The 23,405-nt window shown below is 36.0% G+C and overlaps 1 protein-coding gene across 2 annotated transcripts in view; it reads right to left on the reverse strand.

Annotated features, from left to right (window-relative positions):
• Window positions 1-3,198: 3,198 nt before the first annotated feature.
• Window positions 3,199-23,405, reverse strand: part of LOC134670245 (orcokinin peptides-like) — a 30,887-nt gene continuing 10,680 nt past the window's right edge. Inside the window, exons 2-7 of one of the 2 annotated variants that reach the window (XM_063527974.1) lie at window positions 20,653-20,736; window positions 17,234-17,282; window positions 15,547-15,646; window positions 10,935-11,024; window positions 8,268-8,387; window positions 3,199-3,372 (exon numbers count right to left, since the gene is read on the reverse strand). In XM_063527974.1, coding sequence (XP_063384044.1) covers window positions 3,246-3,372; window positions 8,268-8,387; window positions 10,935-11,024; window positions 15,547-15,646; window positions 17,234-17,282; window positions 20,653-20,736 — 570 coding nt within the window. In that variant the 3' untranslated portion in view covers window positions 3,199-3,245. Of the gene's footprint in view, window positions 3,373-8,267; window positions 8,388-10,934; window positions 11,025-15,546; window positions 15,647-15,809; window positions 16,533-17,233; window positions 17,283-20,652; window positions 20,737-23,405 lie in introns of those variants that run through there. The other variant, XM_063527973.1, reaches the window with a different exon arrangement.

Below are 23,405 nucleotides of genomic sequence, written 5' to 3' on the forward strand. Positions count from 1 at the left end.
ACTATCACGACATGTTTCAGAAAGCCTAGGTCTCCATTTTCAAGCACTAACAGTACACTATTAGTAGCATTCACGATAGGTATAAACAAACATGAAGTATGTAATAAAATTGTGAGGTTCAAGTTCGTTCAAAGTGATGAAAAGATGTTCTTATAAAAGACAAATTGTTACCAGATAAAGTGATGTTTATGCTTCGGAGCCCTATTTATGTTGTTAAATTGGCCGGCAAAGCCCGCGGCGACTCATTAGGGCTCAAATGTCACTCCTCATGCTTCCTTCGCATTAAAGGTGAGAGTCCATTTCCAACGACAGCAGCACTACTATTTATTTTACTAAGGAAATTGACAATAACAACGACGCGTTCGTACTAGTAGTGCAGCTGCGGTCAGAAATGGAATGTTACCCTAATGTTAAAATTAAGATGAACAAAAAGGAACGGTGAAACATATTTGATTTCATCTTACCTACACCTAGACGCTGTCTGCCCTGTGCTTTGAAAATAAAATCTTTAAAAATACCTATGAATTTAAATTTTAACGATTTTTGGACATCTTTTAAAACTTGCACGGTTTTCGTTTAAGGGCAAGATTATTCATTATTTTAAAGCAGAGGTCGTAGAATAAATTAGATGAGTCAATCTCTATATATTATACAAATTTACAATAAAAGCCACGGTGGTTGTAAAAATGCAACATTGTGCTTATTCAAATATTCATTCCATGTATATGTTACGACACTTCACGAGAATTTGCATACACGACGAGATTTAATACTATGTCTCTCAAGAAGAAAAAAACCGGGCAAGTGCGAGTCGGACTCACGCACGAAGGGTTCCGTACCATATTGCAAAAAAAAAAACAAAAAAAAAACGGTCACCCATCCAAGTACTGACCACTCCCGACGTTGCTTAACTTTGGTCAAAAATCACGTTTGTTGTATGGGAGCCCCATTTAAATCTTTATTTTATTCTGTTTTTAGTACTTGTTGTTATAGCGGCAACAGAAATACATCATCTGTGAAAATTTCAACTGTCTAGCTATCACGGTTCTTGAGATACAGCCTGGTGAGAGACGGACGGACGGACAGCGAAGTCTTAGTAATAGGGTCCCGTTTTACCCTTTGGGTACGGAACCCTAAAAAGGACCCCATTTAAATTGCACTTGAGTATATTATTTAGACACGAAATTTACTGTTGGCTTTGGGGCGATGATCTTGGGAATGTGGAGTTAACTTTTAGACCACGAGGGCGCGACACTTCCAGTGGTACTTTTATTTACCCTGCGGGCGCAGCACGGTTCCATTTTTATCGACTATCACTATGCGCGTCCCTTTTGCACTTACATACTTGTCAGAATGTGACAGGTATGGTGACAAGGGATAATAACGCCACCGTGCTACGCCACCTGCTTATATTTTAAGAAATTTCTACTCTCATCTGTTTTTGTCACTCAGAATATAATAAATAAATAAAATAAAATAAAATAAAATAAAAATTGTTTATTTTATTTTATTTTATTTATTTATTTACACACAACACACACACAGAACAGTTGATTGCTTCTACTAAATGTTTATGTGTTTTTAAATGCCATGATAAAATCTTAAAAGTAGCATAATAAAGTTAAATAAGTTTGTCTCTAACAAAATATTTTTCAATCACTATGCATAAGTAAGTATTTGTATAACATACTTAGGTACTTACTCGTATGCATAGCGATTTAAAAATATTTTTCTACTCGTATTTAAGTTCCACTCGGTCTCGCTGTTAGCTCGCCAGCCCAAAAATAATATGTTTAGGTGACCTCGGGGTTGGAGGGTTTTGTTACAAAGCTATTGTCATTCTAATAGGCCAATCATACTAGTTCTGCCACCGCGTGCAAACAATATTGGTTGACTGGCAACCTCATAATTGACATTCGGCGACCGTATTAGGTGGACGACCAGTTTAATTAAGCCTATTTTGCTACAAAGTTTTAGAATAAAAATACTTATAGAATAGAATTGGGGAATTGTTTAGGCTACGCACTTTATTTTTCATTATTTACGTTAATATTTCTAACCGTATTTGAGATACAGTTTGTTAAACATTATTGTAAAGATCTGTATGTTTCAACCCTAGCAAGTAGATCCTATTGGATGACATGAAATGTGTCAATTTAAAATTTAAATAACTTTGTAGGGTTGTCACTGATATTAAAAAAAAAAAACATTTTAATGATTTTGTTTTACTTTTTAATCCAGCTTTACGATTATAATAACTCGATTGTAGATCACTTAGATAACACTATCCTTTCAGCTTAGTCCCTAGAAATGTTCCACCCCGTATGATGTGTCTGACACAGTTTTGCTGTTCTTTCAAAATATCTCTTCTTATATGTAAATGGAATTGGATTGGAAGGATTAATGTAATTAAAATATAAAAGACTTTTCAATCAATATATTTATAATAAAAATAAATTAATTAAAAGTATTACATGCCATGCATCTTACGTAAACATGAGAAAAATAATTTACAGGTACATATTTTAGGTATTTATAATAATCTTTGCATAATATCGATATAACATCTAGAGAATTGAAACCTCCCTCTCCTTAACAATAGTTAAAGTTATTTATCATAGATAATTCAATTTTGTAACTAACGTCCATTTAAACACTTGAATTTTTATTATATATATCTTAGTTATATTTAATGAGTTCACAAAGAAATTGGTACGCTATACACTCGTTACTAGATGAGCCTGCAAGTGACACTAAACGATATAAATTAAAACAGTATGGATGCTATGGATGGACGTAACATTAATAAAAGGATATTAAATTCTCAGCTCAGTCCCAAACGTAGTAAGTACATGCACAGGAATATTATTTTACACAGATGTTCAATTGTTTAAAAACTTAGTGAATGTCACACACGAGATGTTTATGTATTCTCATAGACCAGGAATCCTCTAGACGGAGTTTAGAGCAATTATTTCATGAAACCGGCGATGCTGCCAAAAATACGGAGGTGCGGGGGACGAGGTGAGCGAGGTCCCGTGCCGTGATTGGTCCGGACACGAACGTCACACAAAGACACTTTCGACTCGAAAATTGAGAAAAACTACCGTATTTTTGGCAGAGGGGGTAGAGATACTATGCTCAGTCTGGAGGATGTCTCGTCTGTGTGTATTCCTTAATTATAATTCCCGTTCGATAGAGTGAAAATAAATGCACATCACAGAAGGGCCAAAGTGTTCGTCAGTTTAGCGCCGAGCGCGGGGGGAGAGGGGAAAGGAGTCCATGGAGCGCTTGGAGCCGATGGGGAAGTGGGAGAGGTCAATCTCGTCCATGGGGTAGTCCGGTCGGTTCCTCTTCTTGTCGTAGATCGACCTGGAATATGATATAAACATTTATGAAAACGTTTATTTTCAGGCAACTATTGGCCCATAGATAAATACCTTAAAACTAGCACACATATTATTACAAAATATATCTTAAAACTAAAAACACACAATTATGGCTGCGATGCAGTTCGCAACCCCGCAGTGTCAGGGAGCCGGCCGCGGAACCGCTGGAACTTGACACCCTAAGGGGACCCACTGATTATCAGTCCGCCGGACGGTATCGGCCTGTCAGTTAGAACAAAATTTTGACAGCTCCGAACAACTGACAGGCCGATACCGTCCGGCGGACTGATAGTCAGTGGGCCCCTTAACGCTTATTTATTTAACATTAGCAGAACTTCAAGTCTCCATTGACTAGATGATGAAAATTTATAATGTCGTGGCTTATTGTAAACACTGCAGAAATGCGAAACTGTATAGTAGGGGCGAGCGGGTCTAGAAGTTACCAGGGTAAGTTGTTACAACGGTAATAAATTTGTAAGCAAGAAAGATAGCAACAATGGTTGAGTGGCTGTCTTCAGGGGCAACAAAATGTAATATTTTGATGCCCTTGTAAATATTTTTAAATGTTACACTGTTACTTGTAAATATTTTTATATTTCAACTAATTGGTCTATGTGTCTATGGGCCATGGACCGATTCATGTAAGTAATCGCCACTGAAGGATATCTTAATTGTAGTAGGTAATTAGGTAACAATAATAAGTAGGTATAGATAGGTAGAGTGAAATCGGAAAAGTACATAAAAGTTTTTTTTTGTAAAACTATCTAACATCCGCATCCAAGTTTTATTTACTAACGTTAGACGAACGTTGAGCGGTTAGTAAACGATGGACCACCAGGTAGAAAACGAAATTGATGAAACCAAGTTAAACAAAAAAGACTGAGTTGTTCAATCAGACGTTTACTTTACTAGCGTCGCGCTGCCAAATAGTTTGATCATGGTACTGGTAGTTTTGTTAAAAGAATATGTAATATGTAAGTGTATGTTTATGGGCAGGCCACATTGCGCGCAGAGAAGATGGCCGATGGGGTCGAAAAGTGCTCGAGTAGAGACCACGGACTAGCAAGCGTAGCGTAGAACGTCCACCCACAAGATGGACAGACGACCTTGTTAAAGCCATCGGAAGACGCTCGATGCAGGTCGCTTCCAACCGGTACGAACGGAGGTCCAAGGGGGAGGCCTATGTTCAGCAGTGGACGTCTTATGGCTGAGATGATGAGGTTTATGTCATGAAACACGCGTCAATTACGATTATACTTTCGCCCTTAAAGTTTCGCAATTGTTTAAACAATTATAAGTTCAGTTTACTAGTAAATATTGAGCTATGTTCTCCCTAAGTACTATAAACATATTAGCTCGATAGCACTAAATTGTATCTAGAATACTTACATATAGAAATGTATAATGTTTTTTTTAAAGTTTCATTATAATTTTTACTTATTCTATTATTTCTTTCGATAAGCAATTGGCATAAGACGATAAGGAAAATCTCTGCATATTTTTTACGATTAGTTACTTTAGATGTAGATAAATTGCAATTAGCATGATTAGACAAACATTAAATACAAATTATGTTAAAATATAAAAGCGTTAAAGAGGAAAAACATAATTAAACACAGTACTTTGATTCATTTAGTAGTCTCTCTGACTCGCATGAGGAAAATTATAAGACTAACGAGCGAAATTTCAAATTCAAGTTGGAAGATTTTCAATTGCCGTTTTGGGTTCACTGAAGTGAGTAATGTGCTAGTTCCAACTAGGAGGGGCACCTGCGTTCTATTAAGGTTTATTACTGCTACTGAAAGCTAGAAAATAATAAGCTTTCATGTTATTTAATTGACAAAATAACAGATGTTCTAGTAACCGGTGTTTCCATTGACTATGCGCAAGCGAGTTGAGTTTTTGGGGAGTCAATTAGCCGGCTACTAGTTTTCTATACTAACTCAGTCCAGTAATGGGTATTTCCATTCAATCCCGGGAGTATCTCCTAGAGCCAATGTAACGGGACGTCGAGGTCCAAACTTATGGTAGTTGCAGTTAGTTGTAAGTATTTTATGAAATTGTTGATGTGTTCTTATCTTTGTTGGTATGTAAATTCAATGTTGACAAAAAGAACCCTTGTGGCCTATTTGCTGAATAAATGTTTAAGTTTGAAGTTTGAAGATGATGATGAAATAAATGGTATATTACATATTCCTACAGATCACATAGATAAAGCATTCAAACGAATTGTGATCACCCATGTGGGTGTACTACACTTCCTAGGTACTAAAATATTTAGAACGTTTTACGAATGTGAAATGTAATAAAAAAAAGGAAAAATTTAGTTTAAAGTTTCAGGGGTTAAGATGGACTGTTGTTGTATAAAATGTCTAGGACCAAACTGATTGATGCCTTTGCAGCGAAGAAGCGGAGTCTGTATGTTACTCCAGAATGGAATAAAATGCAAATATGATTAAAGTTCTCCCTTGAGTTTATAGATTTTAGCGAAGATTCATATCATTGGTATGTACGATGCGTGACAAGACAAATCGGATAGAAGCGGGGTAATGGTGGCGTTAACACCACTTATAATAAGGAATGCACTCGTCTCTTCGTGACTATAGTATTAATGTACGCTTTTTGCATGCGTGAGAGATAGATGTTTTATCCGCGTCCAGATATACAAAATAATACAAAAGTAGGTGCGAACAGGCAATCCGAATGTGAATAAATTCTAAACCAACGGCTCGATTCTGAAAATGTATTAGATCTCTAGGTACTAGACCTCAACAAGTTACGATATGGATAATTTAAAGATATTTGTAAGATAGATATGTCAAATTTCACGTTTCCGCGATTCTGGAGGTCCTCTTGAACGATTTCGTCAAGTTATGACTTACAAGGAAGGGTACCCAACTGTCCGACTCCGATTTGATTTATTTTGTTATATGTTATAGAGTAGTCTAAAATAACGGACACGTATTTTTTTTTAGCTGCCCAAACTCAACCTGTTAGGAGAAAATGGCCTTCAAAGTACTGAAAATTGACCAAACCTTCTAATTTCTATGAAAAACTTTTTTCAAAAAAATTGATTATTAATTACTGGTTTCGTTATATGTTGGAGAACATGAATAAAGAATGGGGACGTGTTTTGTCATTTCACCACAAACTCATTTTTTATATAAAAATATATTTATTATATATATATATATATATATATATATAGGTTCTTCTATTCTCATAACAGGTTGAGTTTGGGCAGCTAATAAAAAATATGTGTCCGTTATTTTAGACTACTCTATAACATATAACAAAATAAATCAAATCGGAGTCGGACAGTTGGGTACCCTTCCTTGTTAGATATCCAAGTCACATCTAGTCGATATCTAATGTAAATGTAGTTGATCTCTATATCGTTTCTAGATCTTGTGATTATCTCGTTTCCGGAATACGCGTGCAAATAATATCCATACAATATGCATGAGCCCCGCGGGCCTAAGGCGTAGCACAACTCAAATGACTCATTCACGCGCTACAGTTCTACGCCGTAGGCGCGTAGCGCACATACTTTAGTCATACCTAGGGTAGCTAGGTTGAGCTTCGGGTAAAAAATCATTTTAATTCACGTGACATGAAGGGGTTACAAGGGATGAGATTAATCTAAAAAATATATTTTTTTTAAATCAAAATCTTTAATTAAAGATCTTTTTTAATTAAAATCTTTTTAATTTAAGATTAGTAGTTAAGTTTGTAAATATGCATGCTTTTTTAATGAAATAAACAGATTTATTTAATGACCTCCCAAGTACTTTAGGTCGAAACCCTTTGCCGGAAGACGCAGCTAAGGAGAGCTCTTAATAGATTTAGATTGTCTATATTTCACGATGAAAATTACGCTAAGTACAGAATTCGTCAAAATTATGTTTATCTTCTCATCATGATTGTCAAACATTTCATTATAAATTTAATATAATAAAATTAACTGTCGCCTGATAAAGATCGTTATGTACAAAGAAAAACGTGTCAAACAATTGATTTAAACCAAGTTAAAGTCGACGTAAATAATTTGGGATTGTCATTAAAATGTCAAATGAAGATAATAATATCACAAAAGAACAAAATGTCATGTTTAAACAGTTAACTGACGATTTCCTTATAATCAGAGGAAACTGTTGGATGAGAGCATCGTTGTGCAAATCCTCATGGTCTTTAAGTAGCTAAATAGTTGCTAATTTTGATGGCACTTATTGGCTCCACGATGTGCCATCATACCTACTAAGATAGGCCAGCGTGTAGAGACGGTAGTGGTGTCGGATGGCTTATGGCGCGGCGGGATGGCGATGGATGGCCACGGTGTCGTTTTTTCGACCTCAAAGGTGGGCCAGCGATGGTGCGTACGCATCTACACGTGGCCTATTCCATAGTGCGTGCTCTCAAGCATTACAGGCGCTTCTTGCTGGTCTAGCGATGGGCCATCGTGTAGAAGAGCCATATCAAAGACATATGTAACTTCGTATAAGATGAATAAAGTCTAAGAAAAAAACGTGCCTCGGAAATCAAGAAAGTCATTCTCGGATAGATGCCGCACACACCTTTAGCCTATCCTCGGCTAGATGGCGTGACGACACCGTTTCATATTTGACAATTTTAACACATATATATCAGTGAATGCACATGGATCAAAATGATATAAAAATAATAAAATCATTTATCCATATATATACATTTTTTGATAATTTTATACGTTTTCATTTTGAGTTTTAGTCGTATGTCGATAGATGGCAGTAAATATACTGTGACTACAAAATATACAATGACAGGACCCCTCTATACTATCTATTCTTTTTGGCCATATGATGTTTTAATTAGATATGATGAATTGTTGTAGTAACTTACACAGGGGTGTCGAGGTAGTTGGGGCCGAACATGTGGTAGAACCGCTTGGCGTACGGGAACGGCATCGACGTCTGGTCGATCTCGTCGAAGTTGCGCTTCCTCATGAAACCCAGCTCGGATCTGCCGAGAAAATGCGATAAATGTCCAAGCAGCAAATAAAATAGTCAGTCAAATGTACAAAAAATAGACATGTTCCAGAAACGGAATAACTAAATAAAATATTCTGTCACCGACATTGACAGAACAAAGTGTGGGAGTGTCATTAGAAATTTATTGCAAGTGTCCTGTTCTTTTTATAACTAATTATTTTAAAACGTGGTCAGACAAAAATTAAACAAATGAATCCTGAAACTCTGAATATGATTACGCACCTGCAAGGGCCGTGATTGTAATATGTAGTTTTTTTATTGAGATAAAATCATTTATTTACGTACGGTTAGCCAAGAAAGTGGTCTACCACTTTTCAACTCTATCAATCGGATGATAGAGTCGAAAAGGGGTAGACCACTTTCTTGGCTGACTGTACAAGATATATACAGTGGTATTAACGAAATTAATAAATATAATAGCTTAAATCTAAAGTAGGCCCCTGAGGCATTGTACTCGTACCAGGGATTCTGGCGGCATTTCCTCGCTGTATAGCAATGTTGATATGTAATTAATCATCGTATTGTATATATTTATCAACAGGATAGGTTGTTAAGGTTCCCTTTGTTGTTAAGGTTCCCCTTATGAAACGTTGGATAATAAGGTAAATGTGACAGGTACAAATCGGGCATTTAGACAGGAAAATCGACGATGTGATATTTATGTTCATACTAAGAACGTATGAGAAATCTTGCTGGTGAAGGGAGTTAATACATTAATGAACATGGAATAATTGATGAGGAACAGATTGAATGTGCATATTTGCTTTTTGCAAGTAAAATAATCCAATTTTGTTTCAATTTGGAATTCTCATCTCCACACCGGCTAGCAACGAATAATTGGAGTTACACCAAGACAACTCTGCAGCAATTTTGATAGCATACGCAGTGCAAGTGTTATTTTAAATGTCAAACTTTTGTGAAATTATGATGTACAAATAACACTTGCACTGCGTATTCAATCAAAATCACTGCAGACTTTTCTTGGTCTAACTCTATGTTTTATGCGAACGTGTCATTATGTGTTACACAACATACACAATTACAAATATTATAATATGTAATTGTTTTAATTAAAATTGTAACATGTCAAGAAATAAACAGATGATTATAATACCTATACAATTATAAATCGTTTAGCAAAGTATAGGCCACGCAGGATTTTCGAATGATACCTACCTAAAATTCGGAAAGTTTGGTGATTTCAAAAGCCGCCGGTTCCGAATCAACAAGCGTATACACTCCTTTAGCCTTTTCAAACTAGCGTTATGGAAATCTGCATTAGCCGACTTAATTAATGAGATAGTGTGACGCATCACTTCAGTTAATTAAAAAGTGAGTCTTGTTGATGACATTCAAGCAATTTTTTTGTTCGCGAAATACACTGGTTCTTTGAATTCATTAGAATTGTTCTAATTTATAATGGCATTATTACTGAGGATATTTTCAAATATTTTAGGAAAACGTTTTACGAGATTCTTAATTATGTTTGCAGATGACGAATAATTAACACTTTTTTATTTTCTTTGTAAGAGGCACGTTCTATTAGTTCGTTATGTTCGTTTTGTTACTGTCATTTTTATGGGAATATTTGACAGTATATGTCACCCATTTTAGAAATGAAAAATTAAAAATAATACAATAATATTAACACATCTAATCTAGTTTGATTTCAATGTTGTTCCAAATACGCCAAAATATCAACATAAACAGTAATAAACACCTCACGTGAAATAGTACGACGCGTGTTCTATAAATATAATGAATAACCAATATGCAAATGTGTCAAAACCTAATAAAACTTCACCATATTACGATCGTAAAATTTACTACTACCTTAATTAATTTACCCGTCACGTTTTACTTAAATTATTTAGATCCTTGTTTGACTAACTTTCGCCCAATTTAAACTTAATTTACCTTTAGTAAACACGTAGGATGTAACATTTTAGTTCTCTTATGTAGAACAAATATAATTATGTTAAATAACAATGCCAAAAAGTTAGTTATTGTTCAAAAATGGATAATTTCGAAATAACTCGTAAAAGCACGTACCTATGAAATATTCCCTGAAAGGAATTTCCATTGTTGTTGAAGACAATATGATACACAATCACCGGAGTTTTAGAGAGAGAAAACAATAGCCTAAAAAAATCGACCTGGGTACTTTATTTATAGGACCATAGGCCTTACAATAAAACCTTTTCATTTTAATTAAACAAGTAAATAAAATCTGCAGGCGCCGTAGCCAAAATGCCAATCGTAGGTGCGTCGATAACGCACGCCAACCGAAAAGTATGCGCCAAAGTGATCATTTCCATACATGTCTTAAGTGTCGATTGGCGTTTTCAATTAACGATTTTCTAGGCCTCTGGGGGCCTAGGCAAGGTAACAATCGTACAAAGGTAATAAGATGTATGTCAATTACAGACACAATCGACAAGTCTGTCGTTAAAATGTTAACGAATAGAAAAATGCTAGCCAACATGCTATAAGTCTAGGTCAGATAATCCCCACTTACCGGTCGATCTCGTCGAAATTGCGCTTGGGGGGCTCTCCGTAATATCCGTAGCCGCCTGCCAGCGCCCACATCTGCTTGTCGCTGTACGGGCTACAAATGAAACGGACATGAAAAGGTATAGGAACTATGGAACCAGTCAGTCATTTAGGCGACTTCCATTTGATACAGTTTTCTATCGTTAGGTGTGTTTTCGCTGTGGTACCACACTGTTGTTCATTCATTCATGAGATATAAAGAGTGCATGATCATAAGAGATGTATTCACGATGATTTTTAATCGGTGATCAGGAGTAGAAAAATATGAATATCTAGCTCAAATTCAACTTATCAGGCTAGGTCTCCCGCAATTATCTCATTGTTTAATTAATTAAAAGTTGAAACGTAATTAAAACTAATTATCAATTGCTATTAAGTTTGTAAAGAGGCTATAACTCATAGATTCCCATTAGTAGAGTGACAAGGATTTTAGGATAAAATTGATCTCAAAATTAAAATTATGATAAAAACCAACAAGTATGTTTCCATATAATTACGACTTCAACGTGATCTACATCAATTACTGAATTAGAAAAAAATGTTCCTGATCACCGATTAAAAATATTCGTGTATAGGTATTTGAGAGTTACCGTTTTGTATTCTTTAAATACCTGGTGTCATCTTGCCTAATTGCCAGATAACAAATAAAGTTTTATGCAATGTTTTCAATCGTAAATTAACTTATAATTTCGTATACCTACCATTCTCAAAAAAAGGATTCTATTATTTTATGGATTTAATATTTTCCGACGAATGTGTCATAATAAGGCATATAAAGTTTATTAACGATACTTAAAACGTCCACACTGTACGGAGACAGCCCTTTGTTCCAAGTGTCGAGGGACTGAATAATTTATTTTTACAACTATTTGACTCCTGTCCCTCAAACACATGGAACACTTTGTTCCATGGTACACTTTGTTATCTCAGCGCGGAACAAAGGACTCCGCGGGTCAGTTATCAGGCGAGGCCATTAAATGAGCAGTTAGTGTTAACGAATGACTGATAAAGATAATAGGCATGAGGAATAAAAACAGTCTCTGGTCGGGTTTGTAACATTGAATCTGTTAATTCATTTAAAATGTGAATCTTTTTTAAGGAAAAATAATAAAAAGGGTCAGATGCAGAAGGCGGTGATTTTGGACACGGCGCGTATAGTTACGTCGGTTCCGCACTCTGCGGCCCTGACCATCGGCAGCTTGGGCCCTGCTCTGCTGCTGGCGGCACCCCAGTTTAGGTTTTTTATAATGTGTTTATATATTTTTTGTAATGTTTTGTAAGTGTTTTTATATTTTACTTTTATACTCACATTGTAAAATGCTAACCTAAGACCCTAATTGAATAAAAGAGATGACAATTAATTTAAAATGTTAAGACTGTTTGATTATAATGCACAGCAGGTACTTTGTTCAATTTTACGATCAATAAAATCCATAATTAAAGTAAATCTTTGATAACGATGGTGATGAAATCCTAGCCGATTTTGGCCATAGCAACTGAGTGTCCCTACTGGAGCCGGTAGTAATATTTTCATAAAATTTAATTAGAATTACATGCTATGTTAGGTATGTTAGAGAGTGTAGCTGCTCTCTTGACTTCACCCTTTAAATAACTCGAGTACCCAATTGTGTTAAAAGAGGTACGAGTGTCCTTTAGGCATGTTATCATATCAAAAACATAATTTGTATATGTTGGCGGCCGCTGGACGTGTCTTGTAGCCTTAGTAGGAATCTTTGATAACTTTTTAATCAAGTGAGTTTTCGATTTCTTGTTGGTGAAATATATAAATTATGATAGAGGAAATTACCGTACACGTGAAACCATTTACCAACTGATGTTTTATTGAAGTAATGGTTTAGCAAAAAGCCGTATAGAGAAATTACATCATCGGCTTTCCTATCTTCGAAAGCTTTTGCTTCTGATGATATACTTATGTAAGACGAAAATGTTAAATATTGGTTTTCATGACCAGGTCTTTGTGAAGCTTATTAATTAGGGCTATTAGCTAGTGCTAAAGTTAGGTGGTATAAGTAGTTATGTAGTAGTTAATTATCGAATTTTAAACGCCGTACAGCCAGCCCTATTAATTAATTCTATCAGTAAAATTTTACAGGCCAATAACCTCGATAAGTAACGTGATTGAGGCAAGTCAATCTATGCTACATCTATAACATTGTAACTTGCTACATCTATACTTTTGGTTTGGTTATTATAAGGGCCGCCCCACACTAGCGTCTTTTGAGCGTCGGCATATAGAGGTAGTCAGCGCTATGGAAAATGGCGTCGCTGCGCTGTTGCGCCAACGTTGCGTCGAATAGCAGCCATAGAGTTTACTAGACGCCGACGCTCGGGAGACGCTGGTGTGGGGTGGCCATAAATTCTCAAAGCTAAAAACTGTTACAAAGAATTAAGTACCTACAGCGAGTGGCAAAATTACATGGACATATATTATTATGAATGCATTCATTCAAAAAGTGGCCATTTGATTTGCCGCGGGGTGTCCCTAGAGGTTTCCAACGGCACAGTAACCCATGCTCACATTTCAACAAAACACAAATATTAAATGCGGTATGGTGTCATCATCATCATGGTGCCCATTTGGTTATCCAATGTTGGATGTAGGCCTCTTCCCTCTTCTTCCACTCCTGTCGATCTTGTGCCCGATTCATCCACTCCCCACATCCGTGTCGCTATAACCACGAAAATCGAAGTTCGCAAATTGCGTGCATCATTCTCTGTCATTCTGATTAAGCCTTCATTGGAGTAAAAGAGAAAGATCCCCGCAATTTGCGAATTTCGGTTTTCGCGGTAGCGATGATGAGATTGATGAGCCCAGATGTCGTCCACACAGCACTGCGGTGGTTTCATACAATGACAAACTCAATTTTAACTCAATACATGCGTCTTTTGTTAACAGTTTATATTAATATAAATGGCTTGTGAAGCAAGTTATTTGCTCAATTTGTATATTAAATAATAATAAAGCGAAATGTATGCCATTTGTTTACTCATTTTCAAACATTAATATTAAAAGGAAAAGTCTCATGTTCGAGTTGTTGAAACCGAGTCGTTTTATTTGTGTGCTGGATACAAATATCTACCTATATTGAAATACGCATTTGAGTTCGTGAATGTGGAGTCTAAGCGGCTATTATTACTTATCTATGTACCTACATATGCATGCAATAGTACATTATGATACAAGTACGAAAAGTAGGAAATTCGCTACGAGTGTCGATAAATTGAAGCATGGCCGAAAGGAGAGTTCTAAATCGACACGAGTTGCGAATTACCTTTTCGCACGTGTATTGTACAACGTTTTACAGTACATATCATCATTGGCCACAGCATCTTTGCAGATGATGGTTGCAGCGACTGAAGAAAGTATTTGGAGGAGGTAGTCTACAGCCTACATTGGCCCTGTATATTTTCGACGTAGGCACCTATGTATTGTGCTAACTATACCGCACCAGGGCGATAATGTAGCACCATATGTACTGCATGTGAAATATTTATTGTTGATTAAGGGCAATATGGACTGTTATGCCGCTAAGGCAGTTAATGTGCACTTTATTGGACCATTGTATGCATCGCAGCGGGGCCTTAACCGCTTTCTCTGAATAATCTACCCCCCGCGCGGAGAAAATACCCTTGAAAGCAAAATCCGATACGTTTCAGACAAATGGAGGTGCAGTCCAGCTCAATACTTTGACCCACTAGCGTTTTATAATGCCCCTAATGAAATTAATTTACAAGCAGCTAGTAGTTGGGAATCTGTATACATTATCGATTTATTGGAGTTACCGAGAAATATGACAATGCAATGCGATTGCAAATTGGTTTAATAGGCGCATTGCATACCATTGATTCGTCACGTCATGTAATCTGAGTGACAAAAAGAAGCGATGGTGATGTAACCGATGAGGGTTATTGAATAAAAGCTGTGTAAGGTAAACGAAAAAATTACAACGTGATATAGCATAGTGAAGTGTTTTAGATGTTACTCGGCTCATTATTAGGGTGGTCCTTATTTCGTCGATGTTATATTTTTCTACGGGGCACCCGCTTAATGTAAAATATACCCCTAAAAACCAATGTACCTATTTTTTTCACAATTTTTAAATACATTTTGGGGGTCGCTACCGCATTTTGAAAATTTGAACCCTCCCTTTTTTTCGTTGTGGGCCGAAGAATAAGGGTGTATTGTATTATAACCAATGTAATTTGTTTTCAGAATTTTTAAATACATTTTAAGGGTCGCTACCGCACTTTGAATATTTGGACCCTCCATATAAAATGTTTTTTTTTTTTAGATTTTTCGTTATGGGGCTAAGAGTCAGAGTGTATTAAAAAACCAATGTGTTTTGTCTCCGAAATTTTTAAAAAAGCTACAGGGTAGATTTTACATTAAGCGGGTGCCCCGTAGAAAAATATAACATCGACGAAATAAGAACCACCCTACTCATTATGATGCCGCGTATTCAGTATTTTTATTAAACTACGATGGAAAGTGTCGTTTTCTTTCGCCTTTAGACATCATAGGTAAAAGTAGAAGCATACAATGATTGGTGACTTACTTGGTGTCGTATCGCCGAGCCAGGTAAGGCAGAAGACCGGAGTGGTGAGTTTCACGAACTTGCCTCACGTGACTACTCTCCGCGCTTGGGCCCTTGTGACCTAGTTATACCACGTCATCAAGATTAAGATTAGTCACACATTGGCACGTTCGCTGGGGGCTACGGTAACTACCGCCAACAAACGTTTAAATTTATATCAATCAAAACATATAAATCTTACCTCGAAAGGAACTGTTTATATAAAAGGGAATAAAAGGCGAATGTGGCTGCAATAACTTTATTTCTATGATATGTAGATCAAATCTAACATCGACATTTAAACAAAAATTATTTCAAGGTATCACATGTTGCGTTGTACGATGAGGAATGATAGGTATACGTATGTTACAGGAGATAAATTTTAACGGTAGTAAGTATTAATTTGGCCGATTATACGAAGTTAGCGCCGCCGAGAGCGTCTAGCTGGCGGACGAAGTTGCTGCCTCCAAGCGAGTCTAAGTTTCTAAGCAAGTTGTTGCCTCCCAGAGCATCGATGTGCCTCTTGACGAAGTTCGGCCCACCGAGCTGATCTAGGTTCTTCTTAACAAAGCTATTGCCGCCTAAGGAATCAAGGTTTCTTACGAAGTTTCCTCCACCGAGAGAATCTATGAACCTTGACTGCCTCTGGGGGTAAATGTCTCTCCCGAGAAGAGTAGAACCTCCAACACCGTTAAGATTTCTCCCGAGCAAAGATGAACCTCCAAGGCCGTTAAGATTTCTTCCAATTAGGGTTGAACCTCCGACGCCATTTACGTTTCTGCCAAGCATAGTGGATCCTCCGAGACCGTCTAGATTTCTGCCAAGCATTGTTGAGCCTCCCACTCCGTTCAAGTTCCTACCGACTAAACCAGTTCCTCCGATACCTGCCAAATTACGATCTTCTAATGCGTTGTCGTATTGCATGAGGAACCGTATGAAATCCTCGAGCTCTTCCTTTTGTTTATACCCTGTAACAAACCGGCAAATCTACATGTGTACAGATTATGTTCAAACATGAATCATAGTATAAAGAAAAAGTGCATAACAGGAAAATAGTACTTACCACTCTAAATGGAAAACGGATGCACAGTGCACAAAAGGGTTGTGAGACTGTGATTAATCGTTGTGCGGAGGATCAGTGAATGATTGGTGCGCAGATCCATCACCGGAAGAAACACAGGTGTCAGGTCACAGGTGGGAATATTTACAAAACAAAATGTGTCAAATGCGAACTCTTCAAAACTCGTATCTAAGTGCGTGAAACTTTATAAGTAGCTACTTAAAGTGAGCATTAAATTATTTAACTTGCTTTCACGTTAATAAAGCCCGTAATTCATTGAAAAGATATACGAGGTTCAAAAAGCAACAAACTTTGTGCAAAAATGAAATCTTGGTGTTTTTTATGTTAGTGCTAATGGGGGTTAAAGGGGACAAAGGGTTACATACAAAGTCACCATTCGGTATGCGATTGGCTTTAACTCGGAAACAAAACTCGTGATAAGATATTTATACTTAGTGTTGTTAAAGTGAGTAAAAGTGTAGGGTAAGTGTAAAAGTTGTGGAGGTGTGTTAGGAAAATCTCATTGGCATATACAGTGTGCGAGAAGAAGTAAAGTCACACTTTATGTGAAAACATTATGTGAACATTGAAAGTTGTGTCGGATCTTACCCGAGTCGTAGCGATCGGAGTTGTGCTCGGCGGCGCTGACGTCCTGTTCCTGTTAAACATTAAATAGAAAGCAGATTGAATAATGAATTTTCATACTATATTCATACTATTTTCATACTGCTGCACTCACAAAATTATGCCGAGACAGAAGCCATATTTGACAGGATTTAGTTTCAATATTGTGTCTAGGGTTAGCCTTAGTTTATAGTTTAGATTAGGTACTAGTCGTAAGTAGTTTCTTACTAGATGTTAGACTAATTGTATAGTTAAAATTTTTCGAACTGATCTTGTTCACTTACCTGTACTAACAATGGCATTGTTCTATTACAATCCTATTATCTGCTTTTGTTCTCGTAGGCGCCAACCAATCTACTTACAAAATAAGTTCGAAGTACATTGCATGTATATTGAATTTAAAACCTTATTTCTTGTTGAATGGGGTTAAAATGGTCTAAAAAGATAATATCATATTCAATCTTTTGGAAAGTCACATGCACCTTAGCCACGACAGGGACGTATTCTGGTGTTAAATAAAATATGTAGAAAGATAAAAATGTATAATTATTAAATAATAATTTATTATACACATTAGTTAACAAAAATAATCACATTTAATCAAAATCAACAAGTTCTTATACAAATATATATCAATATTCAATCTGCGAAATGTTTTACATGCTACTAGAGGCAAAAAAAGTTACATAAGTGTATATATAAAAAAATAATCGCATGTGTCCAAAATCAACAGATTCTTATACAAAAATATGCCTATAATCTTAACACACACAATTTGATAACAGGCCAGGTAATTATTTTTTATTGGTGTCTCGCTCGCTCTTTTATTAGGTATACTTTTAGGTATAGGTCAGAAAAAATTACCACTAAATAACATTCCGACATAAACAGATAAACCACGTGCTTATCAATTGCAACAATGCGAGTACGACCCTGGCGGCACATCTGTTATCTCTAAATGCAAAACGTATGAAGCGTTATTCTTACCTTCAAAGCAATTTTATCCTTATGATAAGACTATAGAGCCGATAATATAATGAAATTTTATGGTATCTCATAGCTGTTTTTCTACTGAGTGCATTCTTTTTGAGTGTCGATGGTGGTTAAATGCAAAAAAGTTAGGTTAGCCATTATTTAGTTAGTGTATTTTGTAGTCTATTGTTTAAAGAAATAGAGTCGTTAATCTATACTAACATTTCAAGGCGGTTATAATCTGCTTTTACTACGAGGTGATTATCCTAATTTGTGGTTTACCATCCACCAGATAATAGGATTGTAATAGAACAATGCCATTGTTAGTACAGGTAAGTGAACAAGATCAGTTCAAAAATTTTTAACTATAACAGCTCTGTTATTTAATTGTAATTTGGTTTTCCGCGATACAGGCATTGCCTAGTGCGGAGACCCCTGGTACATCTGTAACCTTTGCTGAATTAAATGATCTTTATTCTTTATTCTTATTCTTATTCAGGTTACAACTTTTTCATAACATCTTATTCAATATACAGTATGTATAAAGCGAAAAGCAATTACTCAAACCCGTTAATGTTTAGGTCATACTAAGCAACTTTTACTATGGGACCAACCACGAAATCACGAAAAAAATTGACTCTCCCATAGGAAATTTCAACATCAGACCAGCAAAAAGTATGGTCCAATTTTTTTTCCGCTTTTTCGTAGTTGGTCCCATAGTAAAAGTTGCTCAGTATTACCTAAACATTAACGGGTTTGAGTAATTGCTTTTTATTCAGTTACATACTGTATATGTAGAGAGTAGAGTGTGCAATAAAATACACAACAAAGAGTGAGATTTAATTTATTAGCAGATATTGTTTTTTGGAGTATATGACCCACATTGTGGGTGATAAAAAAGCTCTTGTGGCCTTTATTAAGCTTGGTTTGTTTGCGAGGAAATTGTGGAAAAGCCGTCATAAGCTCGTCAGTCCGAGTTGTTATTTGAGTATGAAGCCCCAAGATTAAATATCTGATTGGGGCTTAACTAGTTATTATACGCGTCGGGACAGAGCGCCGCAAAGCTCTTGATGACTCGAAGAGTCCACAAGTTATAATTATAATGTTACGCCCTTCTTTAGATTGAGTGAAATAGAGGGCAATACCTCGGGTCCCAACGATATACCACTTAGCATAAACGTCACAAGTAATGGGTATTAAATAAGGATCGAAATACCTCTTAAATATTATATACCTTTCCTTTAATTTCTCTTTACATAATATTTGTATTATTATATATAGTATAAGTTTTGTTTACTCGAGGACGCTATTTGAGAACGCTTTGATAAATTAGCATTGGAAACGTTTTCATCGCGGAAGACAAATATATCTTTAAAAATATTAGATGTTTATTTATTTTCTTATTTCTGGCTTATTTCACGATTGAGCTACGTGAGTAAGTATTAAAACATTGAGATAATTATTGAATCCTAGTTATTTAAATTCGAAACAAAACAAATAATTGAATCAATAATTCAACTAGTTTAAACAAAAAGCATATTATTATAAACGTTCTTTTGTAGTAGCTGAATTAAAAACACTACTGTTTTTTTTATTCGTGACAAGCAAGAGTAGATTACATATGTGACGTTCCACGGCAAAAGGTACCTTATGGCGGCTGGCGGTTACGTCGTATAGCGCCGCAATAATATTGGAGCGATGTTAATAATAGCGTAAGCGCCAACCTCCATAAGGTACCTTTACCCGTGGAACGTCACATATATTCTCAGAATTATTATTCTATAAAAATATCGAAACACGCAAGAATATTGTATCCTATAACTTGTGCAAAGTCTACTTGTAATGCGCAAATTGACTGGGCATCATTATAACGATACATACACGTAACATTAATGAACACATCCCAAGTAGCGCTACTTCAGTAACAAGAGACCCTAGCGTATAGCAACAGTAAACCCGCAACATCGTCTTGTGCCTCAACTAATTCGCGGCACATTTTACATACACAACTCGAGATTAATGTATAACCTAGCTAGTATACTAATTTATGTTCAAATCTCTAGGGGTATTCTTTGATATTCGGTTTTAAGTTTTTGTTTTTATGTTAAAATCATGTATATAATTACATTAATTACAAGCTTAATACTATGCAGTCCTTGAGTTTTATAAATTATAGGTTATAAGGACAGTGAAAAAAAAAGTAAATATTTCAGTTATTGTAATGCTTTTCTAGCTGCAGTATAATATATTGAAAAGCTATCTCAGCATCCTAGTCTTCTTAATAGAAGTTCTAGAAACGGAAGGCCCATAAAACTTCATGGAATTGTAGTTTCCGCACAACAATAATTAGTAAAGTTAAATGGGAATTACTACTGTGGTGACGAAATATGCATTTTCTGGACAAGACTTAAAGTACATATTTGTTTGAGTACCTGATGAGCATCAGCATTGCAGCAGACTAGGAGAGCCGCGAGAGACACGGCCAGCGCTCCGCCGGCAACACGCATCATGGTCATCTAAATAAACAAATATAACAAATAAATGTAGGTCTTCATCATCATCATATCAGCCAGAGGACGTCTACTGCAGGACATAGGCCTCCCCCAAAGAGTGCCACAATGCGGCAAGACCGGTGGCTTGCGCCACCCGCATCCAGCGGACTCCCGCGACCTTTACCAGGTATCCAGAAGTCCACCAAATGTGTATGTCACAAGTAACCCATGCCTTTGAGGGAACAAAGACCCGTAATTTGGGTCTTACCCGTAAGACCCGTATTTTGGGTCTTTGTATATCAGAATAGTGAGATCTTTATTATTTTGGTAAGGGTATTACCTACATAATATATTTAGGTTAAGTCTAGTGATTTGATCTTGGCGTTCTTTTCTCGCACACTAACCTAAATTCACGTCTATGTAGTTCCGATTTTATTTGAATACTACTCGTACAAAAAACAGCGTCTGTTTTGATTGTAGCTTTAGTCTTGCCTTCTTGTAAAGTTATTTTGCCCTAGTATGTCCTGTTTCCTTTTATTTCGCGCGGCGCTCCGCGCTCATTAAGAATGCATACTTGCATGTTTTAAGTTGAGAGAGGTTTTAAAAAAGGCGTTAGTTCAGTCTCATGAGAACCTGAAGTATATACACTTAAAAATACAAGTAAACTTTAATAAAAATATACATAACGCGGCCTCAGGGTCCGGTCTAAAGTGCTTTCATTATTCTGCTCGTTATTTTTTAAAAGCAGCAGAATAAAAGAGTAGTCTGAGACTTTGTGCTGCTAGTTGTAATACCAAATAAAGGTAAATATTATCGCCTAGAGACTAGTGGTTTGTCGATGCAGTCGCAAATAAATACAATGTACCTAGAATAAACATAAAAATAATAATGGTATTTTGCTTGGTACCTATTTTCCAAATTCTAAATTATTGGTTATATTTTCAATCATGCTCGTTACTGAATGTTACTGTTAAATTCAAAATCTATATATATAAATGCAAATGTCCTGACTGACTGACTGACTGATTCATCAACGCAGAGCCGAAACTACAAAAGCCAGAAAGTTGAAATTTGCACACCAGATTGCATTTATAAAGTGTACAAGAGATAAGAAGCGATTTTGAGAAATTCAACCCCTAAGGGGGTTAAAAAGGGGATGAAAGTTTGTATGGGGTTAAAGTTTTCTTTTAAGCTAGGAATTTGAAACTTCGTAAACAGATATACTATTAAAATACAAGAAAACTAATTTCAGCGTTTTAGAAAATTCATCCCCTGAGGTGGTGAAAAAGGGGTTGAAAGTTTGTATGGATATCAACAAATTTTCCGAGTGGTGGACTTGAATCTTTGTATTTAGGGATAATATTAGAAGACAGGAAAAGTAATTTCAGCGTTTTGTAAAATTCATCCCCTAACAGGGTTAAAAAGGGGTTGAAAATTTTAATCCATTACAAATGCTTTGAAACTTCTTAGAAAGGCATAATAGCCGATAAGAAAAAAAAGTGATTGCAACGTTTTTGGAAATTCAACCACTAAGGGGGTTAAAAAGGGGATGAAAGTTCGTCTTCGGGTGCAAATTTTATTTTAAGCCAGGAACTTGAAACTTTGTAAAAACGTATCAAATTCAAAAACAAGAAAACTAATATCAGCGTTTTAGAAAATTCATCCCCCAAGGTGGTGAAAAAGAGGTTGAAAGTTTGTATGGATATCAAAAATTTTTTCGAGCGCTGGACTTGAATCTTTGTATTTGGGGATATTAATAGAAGATAATAAAAGTAATTTCAGCGTTTTGTAAAATTTATCCCCTAACAGGGTTAAAAAGGGGATGAAAGTTTGTATGGGGTTAAAGTTTTCTTTTGAGCTAGGAATTTGAAACTTCGTTAAAAGATATATTATTAAAATACAAGAAAACTAATTTCAGCGTTTTTGAAAATTCATCCCCTAAGGTGGTGAAAAAGGGGTTGAAAGTTTATTATTATATGTAAATGCACAGGCAGCTTAAAGCTGATACGTGCACATCAATGTCCACTTGTGTTTTGTAGTCTACGAAAGTGTTCATCGAGTTTGTTTTTAAAAGAGTTTATCAAAGGTGCACTGATCACTGACTCGGGTAAACCGTTCCACACTTTCACTACGCGGTTAGACAGGAAGTGTCGTCTGGGGTTGCTACTACTCTGCGTCCGTGTCAGTTTCAGAGAGTATGGATATCAAACATTTTTTCGAGTGTGGGATTTGAATCTTTGTATTTAGGGATATTATTAGAAGACAGGAAATAGTACATTTCGATGCTAGTGCGGAAGGTATGTCATTACTTTACGAGTACCGAGATATCTTGCCACGAGCCGCAGGCGAGTGGCAAGACTCGGGACGAGTGAAGAATGACATTTCCGCACGTGTATCGAACGACGTTTTTTAATACAGTTGCGAAAAAATAAGAAAAACATTGTTAATCGTACACTAAACAAAAGTGGTAACAGTGACAGCTCGGTTAGACGTCGTCTTTAAGTATATTATATCTATGGGCGTTTGGCAGCTATTCCGTTCCATTCAGTCAACTTATTAAGAACGGAATTTTCAATATTGAATATTAAAAAATAAACGTGTTATAATGATGAAGAGGTAAGTAATTAAATATGAAATATGTAATATTTTTCGTATTCTTACATTAACGGTAGGTTTTTATGCTGATTACGACG

This window comes from Cydia fagiglandana, chromosome 13 (assembly GCF_963556715.1).
Source record: "Cydia fagiglandana chromosome 13, ilCydFagi1.1, whole genome shotgun sequence".
Classification (NCBI taxonomy): Eukaryota; Metazoa; Arthropoda; class Insecta; order Lepidoptera; family Tortricidae; genus Cydia; species Cydia fagiglandana.